The 13,836-nt window shown below is 37.6% G+C and overlaps 1 protein-coding gene across 1 annotated transcript in view; it reads right to left on the bottom strand.

The window, feature by feature from the left end:
- NALCN (sodium leak channel, non-selective) overlaps nt 1-13,836 on the bottom strand; it is a 300,199-nt gene that overhangs the window by 160,651 nt on the left and 125,712 nt on the right. The window contains exon 11 of the mRNA XM_044381929.3: nt 10,129-10,260. Within this exon, the coding sequence (XP_044237864.1) occupies nt 10,129-10,260 (132 nt within the window). The remainder of the gene's footprint in view (nt 1-10,128; nt 10,261-13,836) is intronic.

Genomic DNA, 13,836 nt, shown 5'->3' with positions numbered 1-13,836 from the left:
ACAATCCATGGGAACTCCAACCCCATGTGAGGACAGGCTTGTGCTGACACATTTTCAGTAAAGCTTAATTTTTTTCTATCCATCTGGAGTCAAGGTCAAAATTGAGGGTTTCCTCATCATATCCTTCTGAGGGTGGAGTTTTTCCTTTCATTGAAGGACAGACCTCAGGTGTTCTATGTTAGGTGGGGGTCTCTGTTCTGGCATCTCACCCTCACAGCCTCTTCTATTCTGGTTATAGCTCTTAAAATGGCAAGTTTTAGGTAACAAGCATATGCAAATGCCCTCAGAGTAGCCATTGGTGTTAGTGCCCATTTTATATTCTGCACTCACATCACACTTAATCTTTGGCCTTGAGAATATTCCTTAATCTTTTGCATGTTCTGCTAAGCATCTAAAATGTTTTAATATTTTAAGTGTCACTTTTAGTTGTTTCGTCAAGAGATGATTTTCAGCCACATTTTGGGGCAACCTTGTATGTGTTTCCTATAATCCATATACTATTTGAGTTTGTGTTTAAGCATACTCCAATTTTCTATGTCTTTTGAGAGGAAAATTCAATCTGTATATATTTAATGTGCCAAAATTAGACTTGGTCTTCTTTACGGTTTTTTGTATGTCATTGCTATAATTTTTTCTTGTCTTTTCTGACGTGGTCAAACTGTTGCTGATTTCTTTCCCCCCTTGTTAATTTGAACACTCTACTCTGGTTTTCTTGTCCCCCAGTTCAATTCCCAACTGTAAATCAACCTATCCTTTTTTTTTTTTAAAGATTTTTTAATTTATTTATGTGACAGAGATACAGCCAGCGAGAGAGGGAACACAGCAGGGAAGTGGGAGAGGAAGAAGCAGGCTCCCAGCGGAGGAGCCCGATGTGGGACTCGATCCTGGAACGCCGGGATCACGCCCTGAGCCGAAGGCAGATGCTTAACAACTGCGCTACCCAGGCGCCCCCAATCTACCCTTTTTATTATCGCATCAGAATGGAATAATTGTAAGCTCCTCTCCCACACAGATTTGTTTGCTCATGCATCCTTCATACCCTCGCCATCTACAAATTATGTAGCATACTTCTATCAACCCATGCCCCTTCCTAAGTCCCACTTTTTCTGAGATTGTTTACACATTTACTTCTAGTTTCTTGAACCATAACTATTTTCCCCCCAAGGATTCTTGTGTGACATTTTTGTCATCTTTCATTTGGATCCAACACCCACCTCTTTTCTTTCCTTGTCAGCCTTTCTGATCTATGTCTGCTTTCCTTTGTTACTTCTCCAATATACTTAAAATTAGCATACTTTGGAGTAGTTTGCTCAGATAAATATCACAGGTTGTATACTCTCTTAAACCTTCCCTATCCAAAATTCATTTTTTCTTCCAACTTTTTATTTAAATTCTAGTTAGTTAACATACAGTGTAATATTGGTTTCAGGGGTAGAATTTAGTGATTCATCGCTTACATGTAACACCCAGTGCTCATCATATGAATACCTTAATTGATACCTTAATTAATACTGTAATACCTATCACCCACCAAAATGTATTTTTAACCTGGACATGACTATTCTTACTGCATACAGATTCTTTCCTCTCAGTGGTTTGTGCATATATTGACTCACTCACTTCCACCCTCCGATATTGTAGATGAGTCACATTTGATACACAGTATATTTCTTTTGCTTTTGCAGGTTATTTAAGCCTGTCGAGGGGCTTAATTTTTTTTTTTTTTTTTTTTTTTTTTTTTTTGCTGCAACCAAGGAAGGCCACCAGGATATGCCTAAGAATTTTTTTTTTCATTTAGTCTCCCTGAGATTTAGTGACTCCTTTCTTTCTTTTTTTTTTAAAGATTTTATTTATTTATGTGACAGAGAGACAGCCAGCGAGAGAGGGAACACAGCAGGGGAGTGAGAGAGGAAGAAGCAGGCTCCCAGCGGAGGAGCCCAATGTGGGACTCGATCCCGGAACACCGGGATCACGCCCTGAGCCGAAGGCAGACGCTTTAACGACTGCGCTACCCAGGCGCCCCATAGTGACTCCTTTCAATCTACTGATTTATGCTTTTCCTCAATTTAGGAACATTTTTCTCTCTCATTCATTATTACTTCTCTTTTATCCATTCTCTTTTTCCTTCAGGGGCCTGTATTGGTCACATTGGAGTGGCTGGTCTCTTTTGCTTTATCCCTCATGATTTCTGCCATTTCTTTGAGGTTCCCCCCACACACACACTTGAGCTTTGTATTAATAATTCTTTCTCAGCATCAACCATTCCTTTTTTCAGTTCTTTCTTTGCAAATTTTAGCCAAAGTTTCAGAAAGTTTGCTTTGTACCTTAATTGCCTGTGCTTGAGACATTAAAACAACAACAACAAACCCTGCTATGTCTTCCATCAATTGTACTTGTTTGGGAAACTCCTGTACCCATTCATCTTGGTTTTCTGAGTTTCATCCTCAGTTTCTGGGTCCCTTTGTAAGAGAATAATTTTTCTTCGCTTGTTCATGACTGCACATTTGTTTTTGGTTGTCTTTTATGCTCTCTTGAGCAGTGATAAATGAGAGGTAGTAGGGGGCACTGTGATTTTTATGGTAAGTGACCTAAAAACCCATGGTCCCTCTCTGGGCATCAAGGAGGGAGTTGCTCTGTGTCAAGGCTCCTCCTAGGCTGGTGAAATCCATTTCCAACTGCCTCTATCTGGAAATAATTCAGCTTCTAGTGAGGTTCCTTTCCTGGCTCATCAACATCAGTGGGAGTCTTTTGGCTCTCTCTGGACCACAGGAGACCATGGGGCAGGTGCAACTCCTTTGCAGGGTCAGCCCCAGGGGATCCAAATCTCTGCTGTAAGTCCTAACAAAGAGGCCAGTTTTCTCCAGCCCTGGTTTCTTAGTCCAGGTCTTGTAAAAATATGAAGACATTGGGGAAATCTCTGGAGGAACTGAAACGCAGACGGGTCTGTCCTGAATCTGGCTGTTGTATTAGCAGAGGGAGAAGTGACAGGCACCCACACATCTATCTCTAGGCTTCACCTGTATTTTCAGACTTTCATTCCAAAGGAAAGAATGAAATCTATATCAAAGTGTCTTTTTTTTTTTAAGTTGGGAACTACTAATAAATACCTGAAATATATCCAAATAGATTGTCAGATTATATATAAATACAACTAATCACTTTACTAACTTTGCATTTGCTATTAAAAAAGACAGATGGAATGATCTCTTTAAAAGATCATAATTCATAATTAAATATGCAGCTGGATCCATTTGCATCATTATTTGCTCAGTGGGAAAATCTATATGCTTTTCAAACCTGCTAAGAGCCACTAAAAAAGGATTTAGCAAACTGTTATGTAATTATGTGTAAATACCATATTCCCACTCATTTTCCTACTGGAGTTCCTGATTCTAGTACTTGCGGGATCAAATACCTCATTTTTAACATAATGTGTTAATTATTATAAGCTAACGCTCTGGTTCTCTGAGAAATAGTAATCCCAAAGTGGTAAAATTTTAAGAAAAACGCTATACATGAAAATATATGTAACTTACTTATAACTATGGGTTACTCCGGTGTAGGGAAGAACTATGTCAGGAATTAAAGGAGAGATTTAGGAAAATTAAATTAGCTTACATGCTCATCAGCTATTTTAGTGTAGGCTAGAAGGTTTAGCACATCTCAATTCAGAGGAATATAACAGTTTAGAAGTATCAGAGCGAGCACAGAGGAGGAAGCTGTAGCAACCCTTCTCAGTGGGTAGTTCCAGTCTGTGTCAGTGAACCGAGCCTTGACAAGTGCTGGGCAGGTAGGAACTTGCCAGGGTTATGCTGTTGGCCATACAAAAGGGACAAGGCCCTAGGGCTGCCTGCAGTTCTTAAACACCTGGAAGGAGTGTTCATAAGAATCAACTAGAAATGTGTCCAGTCTCAGGCTTTCTTCAAATTCCAGGCAGTCAACAGTACAACCCACGGAAGGGCGGACTCCCACTCGTCACTTCTGGCCTGGGAGTGCATGCACCATTGCTGTGCCCCTCGCTCTGCAGCCCCCACATGGACAAGGTGCCCTGGGAACTTCCTCTGTCTCCCCTTCTTGCAGCACGTGATACTATGTGTGAGTGCTTACAAGATGAAACTCATCTTTTCAAGAGTGAAGTTAAGATTTGTAAGTGTGATAAACTTTCCATCAGTATTGTCACATTACTTGAAACAACTTGGAAACAATACATGAAGAAAACAAATATTTCTTTTTCCTTACAATTTTCCTAAGTCAGTGTTTTCAAATCTTTTTTTTTTTTGAACACTCCCTCCTCCCCAACCAGGGGGTCTTTTTAGATATTTTGTTCCTAATCAACACCCCATATGGGATTTTAATACAACAGATCTGTTATATATCTGTCTATATACTTCACATATCTATCTCTGTTCTATAAATAGAAAGAGTAAGATTATTTTTGCCTCCCTAAGAACCAATTTTTACCCCTTTACTGGTGTTTTCATTCCCTGTTGAAAATGCATACTCTATAGATACATCTGGTTTAATGTCACCATAGCAAATCTTAACTAATATTTTCAGGAATGCAGGTTATATGAGTTCTTTTTTTTAATGTTTTTTTATTATATTATGTTAGTCACCATACAGTACATCCCTGGTTTCTGACGTAAAGTTCGATGATTCATTCGTTGTGTATAACACCCAGTGCACCATGCTATTCGTGCCATCCTTACTACTCATCACCAGTCTATCCCATTCCCCCTCCCCCCTCCCCTCTGAAGCCCTCAGTTTGTTTCTCATAGTCCATAGTCTCTCATGCTTCATTCCCCCTTCTGATTACCCCTCCTTTCTTTATCCCTTTCTTCCCCTACGGATCTTCCTGTTCTTATGTTCCATAGATGAGAGAAATCATAAGATAATTGTCTTTCTCTGCTTATTTCACTTAGCATTACCTCCTCCAGTGCCATCCATGTTGCAGCAAATGTTGAGAACTCATTCTTTCTGATAGCTGAGTAATATTCTATTGTATATATGGACCACAACTTCTTAATCCAGTCATCTGTTGAAGGGCATCTCGGTTCCTTCCACGATTTAGCTATTGTGGACAATGCTGCTATGAACATTGGGGTGCATATGGCCCTTTTCACTATGTCTGTATCTTTGGGGTAAATACCCAGTAGTGCAATGGCTGGGTCATAGGGTAGCTCAATTTTTAACTTTTTAAGGGACCTCCACACTGTTTCCCAGAGTGGCTGTACCAACTTGCATTCCCATCAACAATGTAGGAGGGACCCCCTTTCTCCACATCCTCTCCAGCAGTTGTTGTTTCTTGCCTTGTCAATTTTTGCCATTCTAACTGGCGTAAGGTGGTATCTTAGTATGGTTTTGATTTGAATTTCCCTGATGGCTAATGATTTTGAACATTTTTTTATGTGTCTGTTAGCCATTTGTATGTCTTCATTGGAAAAGTGTCTGTTCATATCTTCTGCCCATTTTATGATTTGTTTATTTGTTTCTCGCGTATTGAGCTTGAGAAGTTCTTTGTAGATCTTGGATACCAGTCTTTTATCTGTAGTATCATTTGCAAATATATTCTCCCATTCCATGAGCTGCCTCTTAGTTTTTTTGACTGTTTCCTTGGCTGTGCAGAAGCTTTTTATCTTGATTATTTGAGTTCTTTAAGCACTATACTTTATTATTTCTTCTCTAAGTTTTTCATTTTATATTAATATTATGCCATTTCATATAAACCATAATGCACCCTCTTATCCTCAAGAAAATGACCAATAATGGAATGCAGATTTAAAAATTAGAGGACTTATTCCAAGAAACAGTATTATATTTGTTTCCAGGAAAGTACATCACTTGTGAAAATATTTTTTTAGAGTGAAAAGTATGAGAAATTAATTTAAAATGCTTGTTTTCTAAAAGAACTTGTAACTGGATTTGTGAAGCTAGCAAGTAAAACAGTAAGATGATTGCCAAATTTCTGAAGCTAAGGAGAAAAATAACCAAATGGAAAATGACATGCATAATATAAATACAATAGAAATAGTTCTGCCCTTTTAATTCAATGAATAATGTATGAACATTTATAGGTGACAAATTATAAATGAGCTGATTGTGCCATGCAGGTCTGAGAAGATAAAATGGTAAAGATGTTGCCCAAATGTAGGAAAGATATTTGAAATATATTATCCAAGATTTGTGCTGTGGTCTCTATTTCATACTTTCAAAGAAACATAATGGATATTATGAGAAAATGGATGCAAATTTGTCACAAAAGAAGATTACAGGACAAAAGTCACAAGAAATCCAATTCAGGTAACTCTCTTCTCCTAAATGAAATTCAGATTAAAGAACACCAAAATAAATGCTTATCTGCATCTCTCTAGAGGTGTCTGTAAATCCCCTGCTCTTAGTCTATAGTGTATTTTCAGTATTCTACACAGTTAAAGAGCAAACTTTTGAAATGATTTACTGAGTAGTTGAAAATGCCATTATTATATGATTTCCCTCTTAACAGGGTACTTTCCAAGTCCTTTAGAAGAAAGGACCGAAAAAGTTATTGTCAGAAGAAACTTATTTAGTGAAAATTTTCCAAAAGGGAAATTAAATTTAATGATAATCTGAAAGACTGCTGTTATGGCAAGTGAGTCACTTTCTTAATTTGGTCATTTCTTATGATTAATGAGGTGAAATACGGGTGCCAGGTTTTGTTGGAAGTAAAATAAATGGGTCTTTCATTTAATTTCATTTTAACAAACATCATAAAGCCAAACGTCCTCAGAGGGACACAAACAACTTTTCTAGAAAAGATGACTTTCTGAAAGATGGCAAATAGTCCACGCTTTAAGAAAGCCTTTCTGCTTCAAACTCACAGCTGTCATAGAAAAGCAGGCAACCAAAGAGACATCCTGGATCTAAACAAGGTAAACCTCTCTCCTGACCAGAAATGCGGTTCTTCATTGCTTACTTCACTGTGCTAGCTCTCCCATCAATTTGTGACTTTCTTAAAAGAGGAATTTTGTTAAAATTGTTAATCTTCTGTGCATAACACTGTGTTAAGTTTCTGTTAAATGTATAGTCTAATGGATATACCTATATATTTATATATTTTTATATAACAATAGAAAAGTACTGTTCGAATTTTATTACTTAAGAGAATGAGAATATCCATTTAAAAATATAATTATGTTCATTATAAAAATGTGATTTTATGTATAATATTAATAAGTGTATTATCTTAGATCAGAATTAAAAATGAAAACTTTTACAAAAGAAAGTAAGTTTACCTTTTTACCTTTATACATAGATAAAAACAAAGAAAAATTTTTCTTGTTTCTTGACTAATTTTAAATTTAGGTTAGTTAGTCCAAAGGAGCAAAACTGGTCTCCCGGTATACAACAGAAGCTAAGCAGCTTAATTTATGCCTAAAGGATGTTTTTTAGACTGGAAGTTGATTCTAGTGGGTAGAGTGGTTCATTTTGGATTTTGAAATTATCCTGGAATACAGGATACTCACGAAATTGCTTCTCTGAAACCTCAGGGCCATTTGTGATCTATTTTAAAAATAAACTTTCCAAAATATTATGCTACTGCCTTAAATACTGAATCATGATAGCCCATACACTTGAATTTCTGTTATTACAGCTATTTTAAGAATTAAATGGGATAATGAATTCCTTTAAAGTACTTGGCAACCTAATAGAATCTCCCCCAAATGGCAGCCATTATTGTTGCTAGTATTAGTACATTTGAATTTAACACATAAAGATGTTAGTTGACTTACTCTCTGTTTCTAAAGCTTAAACCAAGGTTAAGCCCACTGCTTATTTTTGTAAATACAGTTTTATTGGGACACCACCATCTGAGCCCACACTCATTTTTGTACACCATTTTTGTACAACAAAAGTAGAATTGAGTAGGTGAGACAAAGGGCGTGTGGCCTGAAAAGCCCACAATGTTTATTATCTGGCTCTTCAAGAAAAGCTTTGCTGTTTTATCCATGTTCACTGAATCTGCTTCCCATGTCCTTGCCTCGGCTGGTTCTGCCCCAAATGCATGGCTTCCTCCACAGCCCTTTCCAGAAGGGGGTCCTCATGCTCCAGTGTCCCAAATGGCGCAAGTAGGATAGCACGTGGATGAGGAAGAGATGCCCTGTCTATTACTCCTCAACACTCCTTTGAGGTGTATTCCATCAGCTTAAGACATCCTCTCATCGGACTCTCCCTGTGACTGCCATCCATCAATCTCTCCATCAGTCCTTCCTACGTGTTTCTGCCTACACTCCTTCCCCAAGACCTGGCCTCATGCTGAATGACTTCAATGTTATTGTGAAGATTTCAGCCAACATCTTAGTTTGATAGCTCCTTGCCATCTTGCCTTGACTCCATCATGATGTTTGAGCCAATCACATCCATGTAACACTGAATTTTATATTTAGTTGTCCAGAATTATTCTGAAATCCTAAATCCTGGGTCGCACTTTCCAATCAGCACCTTACCTTCTCTAGCTCTCTCAGAAACACCAGCCTGGAAACTCTCAAGAGCTGGCTTAGTCTAAGTGTTGCCTTTCTCCCCTTTACGCAAGGCCTAAAAAGGGCACAGACCTGTCTAAATTGGTATCATTATGAATTTGTAGCCTCAAAATTCACCTGGGTCTTCAGCATTGGAATTGATATATCTTTAATTTGTTTTTTTTTTTTTTTTCATTCTTCACAGGATCCACACCTTCCCATTTTATAGTCTTGTTATCAGGCTGGATATAGAGGTCTATATATATATATCTGGGATAACTTCAATGTTCGATCCTTGCATTAGAAATTCACCTGCAAATATTACAATTGGTCGATGTTTCCTGTGCTTTTTATGACAATCCAATCTTTGTGTGCTGGATCTGCAGCAAAATTATACCTATTTTTCAAGTGTCAGGCTGGATATAATTTCTTCATGAGCTCCTGTCATTGGTACTCTGCAGCATAAAACACTTATTGTTTACTGTCTATATTTCTGTAAGCTCCATATACCACATAGCAATTAAGCAGCGTCACATCACAGAAGTTTAATATAAATGATATTTTGTTACAGGCAGCAAACCTCTATGAAGAGGGGAATTCATAAGTGACTCCTTAAAAGTTTCTTGATACCCACATAGATGTTAACATTCAATAGGTATATGCTATCAATTCTTTTTCTGAAAAGTTTATGTGTGGGTGGATTGAATTTTTATTAGCCAAATCCATTTTTAAATATACTGGAAGAATTCTGGATATCTTAGAGAACTCAACTATATGGCAAATTGATTTTTTTACATGGAAAATGCTTTTATAATAAAAATAGTCAAATTACTATTTTTCTGTTTTTAAGTTTACTTTTTCATATATTGGATTTCTTAAAGGGTAGTTCAGCTGTGTATGCATACCTCACTTAAAAGATAAATGGGTTTCTAAAGAGTTATATGTCAGCCCATTTTTCCATAAATATGTAATCACTGAATTCTGAGATGTATTTTAGAAATAATTTTTCACAATAAAAAAGTGGTCTCTGAATGTCATTAAAATATTAAGAATCAACTATTAACAAAGCTACTCAAGCGATAAGAAGTACTATTTCAGAACTCTAGTATGGTATGTAACGTGCTAGATGCTTATTTAATCACTAAACCTACCTGCTCCTGACTTGGTATCTTTAGCGCAGGCAGTAACACCTCAGTTTCTAGTACAGAAATTATTGTATTATCTTTTTCAATTTTGCTCCTGCCCTCTCTGGGTATTGTCAAGCTGACTTGCTTACTTAGTCTTCCGAATCTGTGCTTGCTTACCCTTAGTAGGAAACAGACTAACACAACGTGAGAAAGGGAGAGAAAATGAGAGGTGGATAGGAAAATAGCAAGCTCAGAAGAGTAAGAGCTGGGGCAAAGGAGTTACCTTGGCAACGTGACACAGTGGGGAAGTCACTCAGTCTGAGGGCGACAGAAAATGAGCCAGGCAACACAGTGACCAAAGAAACATTTAAGAAGCAGACAATGAATCAGCTTTGGTCAAAGTCAAGTAATTAAGGAATTGATGTTAATTTTCATATTTGTAAAAGACACCATCTGAGGTTCACCTTTACCTTGAACACTGAGCTGCCTCCGAGTGGGCTGCTTACCTCTGCGAGATAGAACTCGTCATACTGTCTTCTGAAGCTCTCTCCTTTGTGGTAGTTGCTCGCAGCGACTATCACATCCACAGTCACCATGCTCAGAATGAACATGTGGAAAACTGATGACCGCATCATTTGCTGAGGAGGCAAAACAGATGAACTCTTAACAAAGACAGAAACCGCCCTAGGAAGTTACCCCAATTTTATAGAGATGAAAATGGAGGCTCAGCGAAGTTAAATAACTTTCCCGCTGTCACACGTCACACAAGTATTGCAGGTAGACCCTTAATTTGGACCCAAATCTACTGCCTACCCTGAGGTGAAATAATTAGGCATTCAAAAATAATGACTGTTATTTTGATGGCTAGCTTGTATTCAATGCTTACAATGTTCCAGGCTATGCTCTAAGTATGTTATTTACTTTATCTCTTTTAATCTCCACTGTAGCCCTATATAGCAGGATATATTCCTCAGTTTTTCCAGTGAGTTCAGAGAAATTAAGTCATTTGTCCAAGATCACACAGCAAGTACACAGTAGAAGCAGACTCCATATCCAAATCTGTTTAAAGTCCATTCATGGTTGGGTAGACAATATATAAAAGGAGAGAGTACAGGCTGAAGGCCTCGGGCAGCAAAAAAAAAAAAAAAGATAGAGAAGCTGGCCTATGGAAAGGACCTGAGTGCATAACAACAAACCATTAAATAACATCCCTGGGCACCAACTGCCTAGAGACTAGCGCCACCATGTGCGGAGGCCTTGGTTCTTCTTGGCACAGATCCTTACATTCGATCTGACCTGAGAATTCTTCAATTTTTGCCACTAAAAGCACCTAAGTAAAGCGGAAACTGGGGATGGGAAACAAGAAACAGGGCTGCCTCCTCTGAGCTGCTGTCTTAGGCATCCACACATGTGACTTCACAGGACCTTTAATACCCTGCACTTGTCACTAAGGACATGGGCTCAGAGCCAAATTGCATGGAGCGGAGATTCCACCACATACAAGTTCTGCAGTCCTTGGCAAGTTAACTAAGCCTCTCTGGGCTTCCTTTTTTTCATCAGTAGAGATAACAGTGACCACTCCAAAGGTTGTTACCATTTTAAATGAGTCAATATTTGTAAAGCGCTTAGAAGAGTGCTTGCATATTTTAAGTGTTCTTATAAAGATTTGCAATGAAAATAAATGTAATTCTGTGAATCCAGGCATTGTTTTCTGTCCAGGAACGGGAAATTAATTGCCCAAGGTCAAAGAATTAATTATGTTATGTATTCGATCGAATCCAGAACCAAGGGAGAGAAATAAAAATGATAAGATCTAATAATTTTAGAGATGTCAGAGCTATTAGAAAAGCAGATATTTAGTAAGGGTCTGTGTCAATGTGGCTATGGAGGCATTACATCCATGTGCCTTTGACTTTATTTTATAGGTAATACAAAATCAAATTCCAGGACTGCCAATCAATATATTTAAACGTACATCAATTTGCTTGCAGGAACTACTGACCTTCATAATAGATAAACAACTCAGTCGGCATGTTTCTATTCTCATTAGAATTTTTATTGTTATTTGGTCTCTCTTGAATTGTGAGAGTTACATTCCATAACTATTATTCCTTTTCTATACTCTTTTCAACATAATGTTCTATTAAAAACATTTCAACCGAGTTCTACTTTATCTGCATGACAGAAAAGCCACAACTCTCTCTTTCTATTTTCCTTAGCTGTGGATTTGTGTCTTAAGTAAACTGTTATTACTGAAAGCTCCAAACAAAGCTTTTAGCCACGGCTGTCAGAAAACTTTTAAATTGGTTTTGTAACTGTCACAGCTTCACTTTGGTGCTGTCATTATAATTAGGTTGTTTTTTGTCTGAATGTCTACGTGTCCCTGTTGGTACAGAGTCATTAAAATAATCACTTACAATGGATTTTGATACACTATAATCACCACTGCTTAGCTGACTTTCTCCAAAGTAATAACGCTCAAATATTAAATAAGAATTAAGGTGATCAGTATGTGCAGTAGCTAAATCTGAATATTAGAACCAGTAACTCTAGCTTTGAAGTGAGAGCTAGTGACATGGTCCACTTCAGCTCAAGTCAATCCAACCGAAGTTGACTGGCTGTCGGTTTCCTTAACGTGGAAGGGCTAGAAACGTTATGGTTGGATTCATGCTTATATCTATAGGACAGTACAAATTTATACCCTTCAATTTTTTATTTTCTCATAAAAATTCATGTAAAGAGAAATGTTAAAGTTGAGTCAGTTCCACAAAATATTATATAACTTGAGATTTTTCAGAATTATTTAACATGGATGTGGATATATATATCTATAAACACATATATGCATGTGTGTATATATATTTTTATACATATATGTATATATTTCTATATATAACATCAAACTCTTTGGATCCTGCATAGACATTCAACTTTTTAAGGTTCCCTTCAATTGCAATGTCATTTTAGTTTATATTTTTATTTATTTATTTATTTTTAAAGATTTTATTTATTTATTTGACAGAGATAGAGACAGCCAGCGAGAGAGGGTCACAAGTAGGGGGAGTGGGAGAGGAAGAAGCAGGCTCATAGCAGAGGAGCCTGATGTGGGGCTCAATCCCATAACACCGAGATCACGCCCTGAGCCGAAGGCAGACGCTTAACCGCTGTGCGCCCCTAGTTTATATTTTTAAAAAATCAGACAAGTTCTACATATATTTTTAGTTTGGCTTTGATCCAAGGAAAACCAATTATATGTGACAGGTGGAATTACCAAAATACAAATAAAAGACTATAGCAGAACCATCCCCAAGGCAGCAGTATCTGCTGTATAGGAATGCTCAGGAGCTTTACTACTCAAAGTGTGGTCCTTGGACCAGGAGTTTCCTGAGAGTGTATTAGAAATGCAGGTTCTCAGGCCCTCTTCCAGACCTACTGAATCAGAATCTGCATTTTTAACAAGGTCACTGATAAATTAATGTGCATATTAAACTGTGAGAGGCTCCGTTGTAGAGGATACAAACTGGGCGAACTTGTTTAAGGTCAATACTTGCTGGACTATTATGGTAATATGTTAGGATACGCCATCACAAAATGAATGCCTACCTTCTCCTGCTCTCCCACTCCAAGATTAAAACCCAACTAAACCAGGGTCATGAAGACAAAAGTTATGTGTTGACTTTTCAATCATTTGGGGTGAGTTTTATGAAGACCCCATCACAGATCCTTTCATTAAAGTCTAGGGATGCAGGTGGTGTCTAGAATCTGGAAAAGGCAAGAAAATTGTTTCTTCCCTAGAATTCCAGAAGTAATGCAAGCCTTCCTGAGACCTCCGTTTCAGCCAGCTGAAACTCATTTCGAAGTTCTGATCCACAGAACTATAAATAATGTGTTGTTGTAAGTCAGTAAGTTTGAAGTAATGTGTTAAAGCAGAATAGGAATCTAATACAAATACTGTTTGTGATTTTGACATACACCAGTTCAAATTCATCTCCTATGAAACCTGACTGTATAAAGCGCCAGCATCACAAAATTCTACCTCACCAAAGGGCTCCACCCACGGTGATATGCCAGTAGGTGTCTCTGTAAACTTTATCACTACAAATGTAAACTCATTATGGCAACCAAGGTTTACATCTTACTTCGTTTCAGAACATGTAATGAGATAATGGGTCTGCAGCATGATACTGAGTCCCACCTCAAGCAGAAGAAAGAGA

This window comes from Ursus arctos, unplaced genomic scaffold (genome assembly GCF_023065955.2).
Source record: "Ursus arctos isolate Adak ecotype North America unplaced genomic scaffold, UrsArc2.0 scaffold_10, whole genome shotgun sequence".
In the NCBI taxonomy this organism is placed as follows: domain Eukaryota; kingdom Metazoa; phylum Chordata; class Mammalia; order Carnivora; family Ursidae; genus Ursus; species Ursus arctos.
The sequence above is the reverse complement of the archived record's forward strand: the minus strand, read 5'-3'. Positions and strand labels throughout refer to the sequence as shown.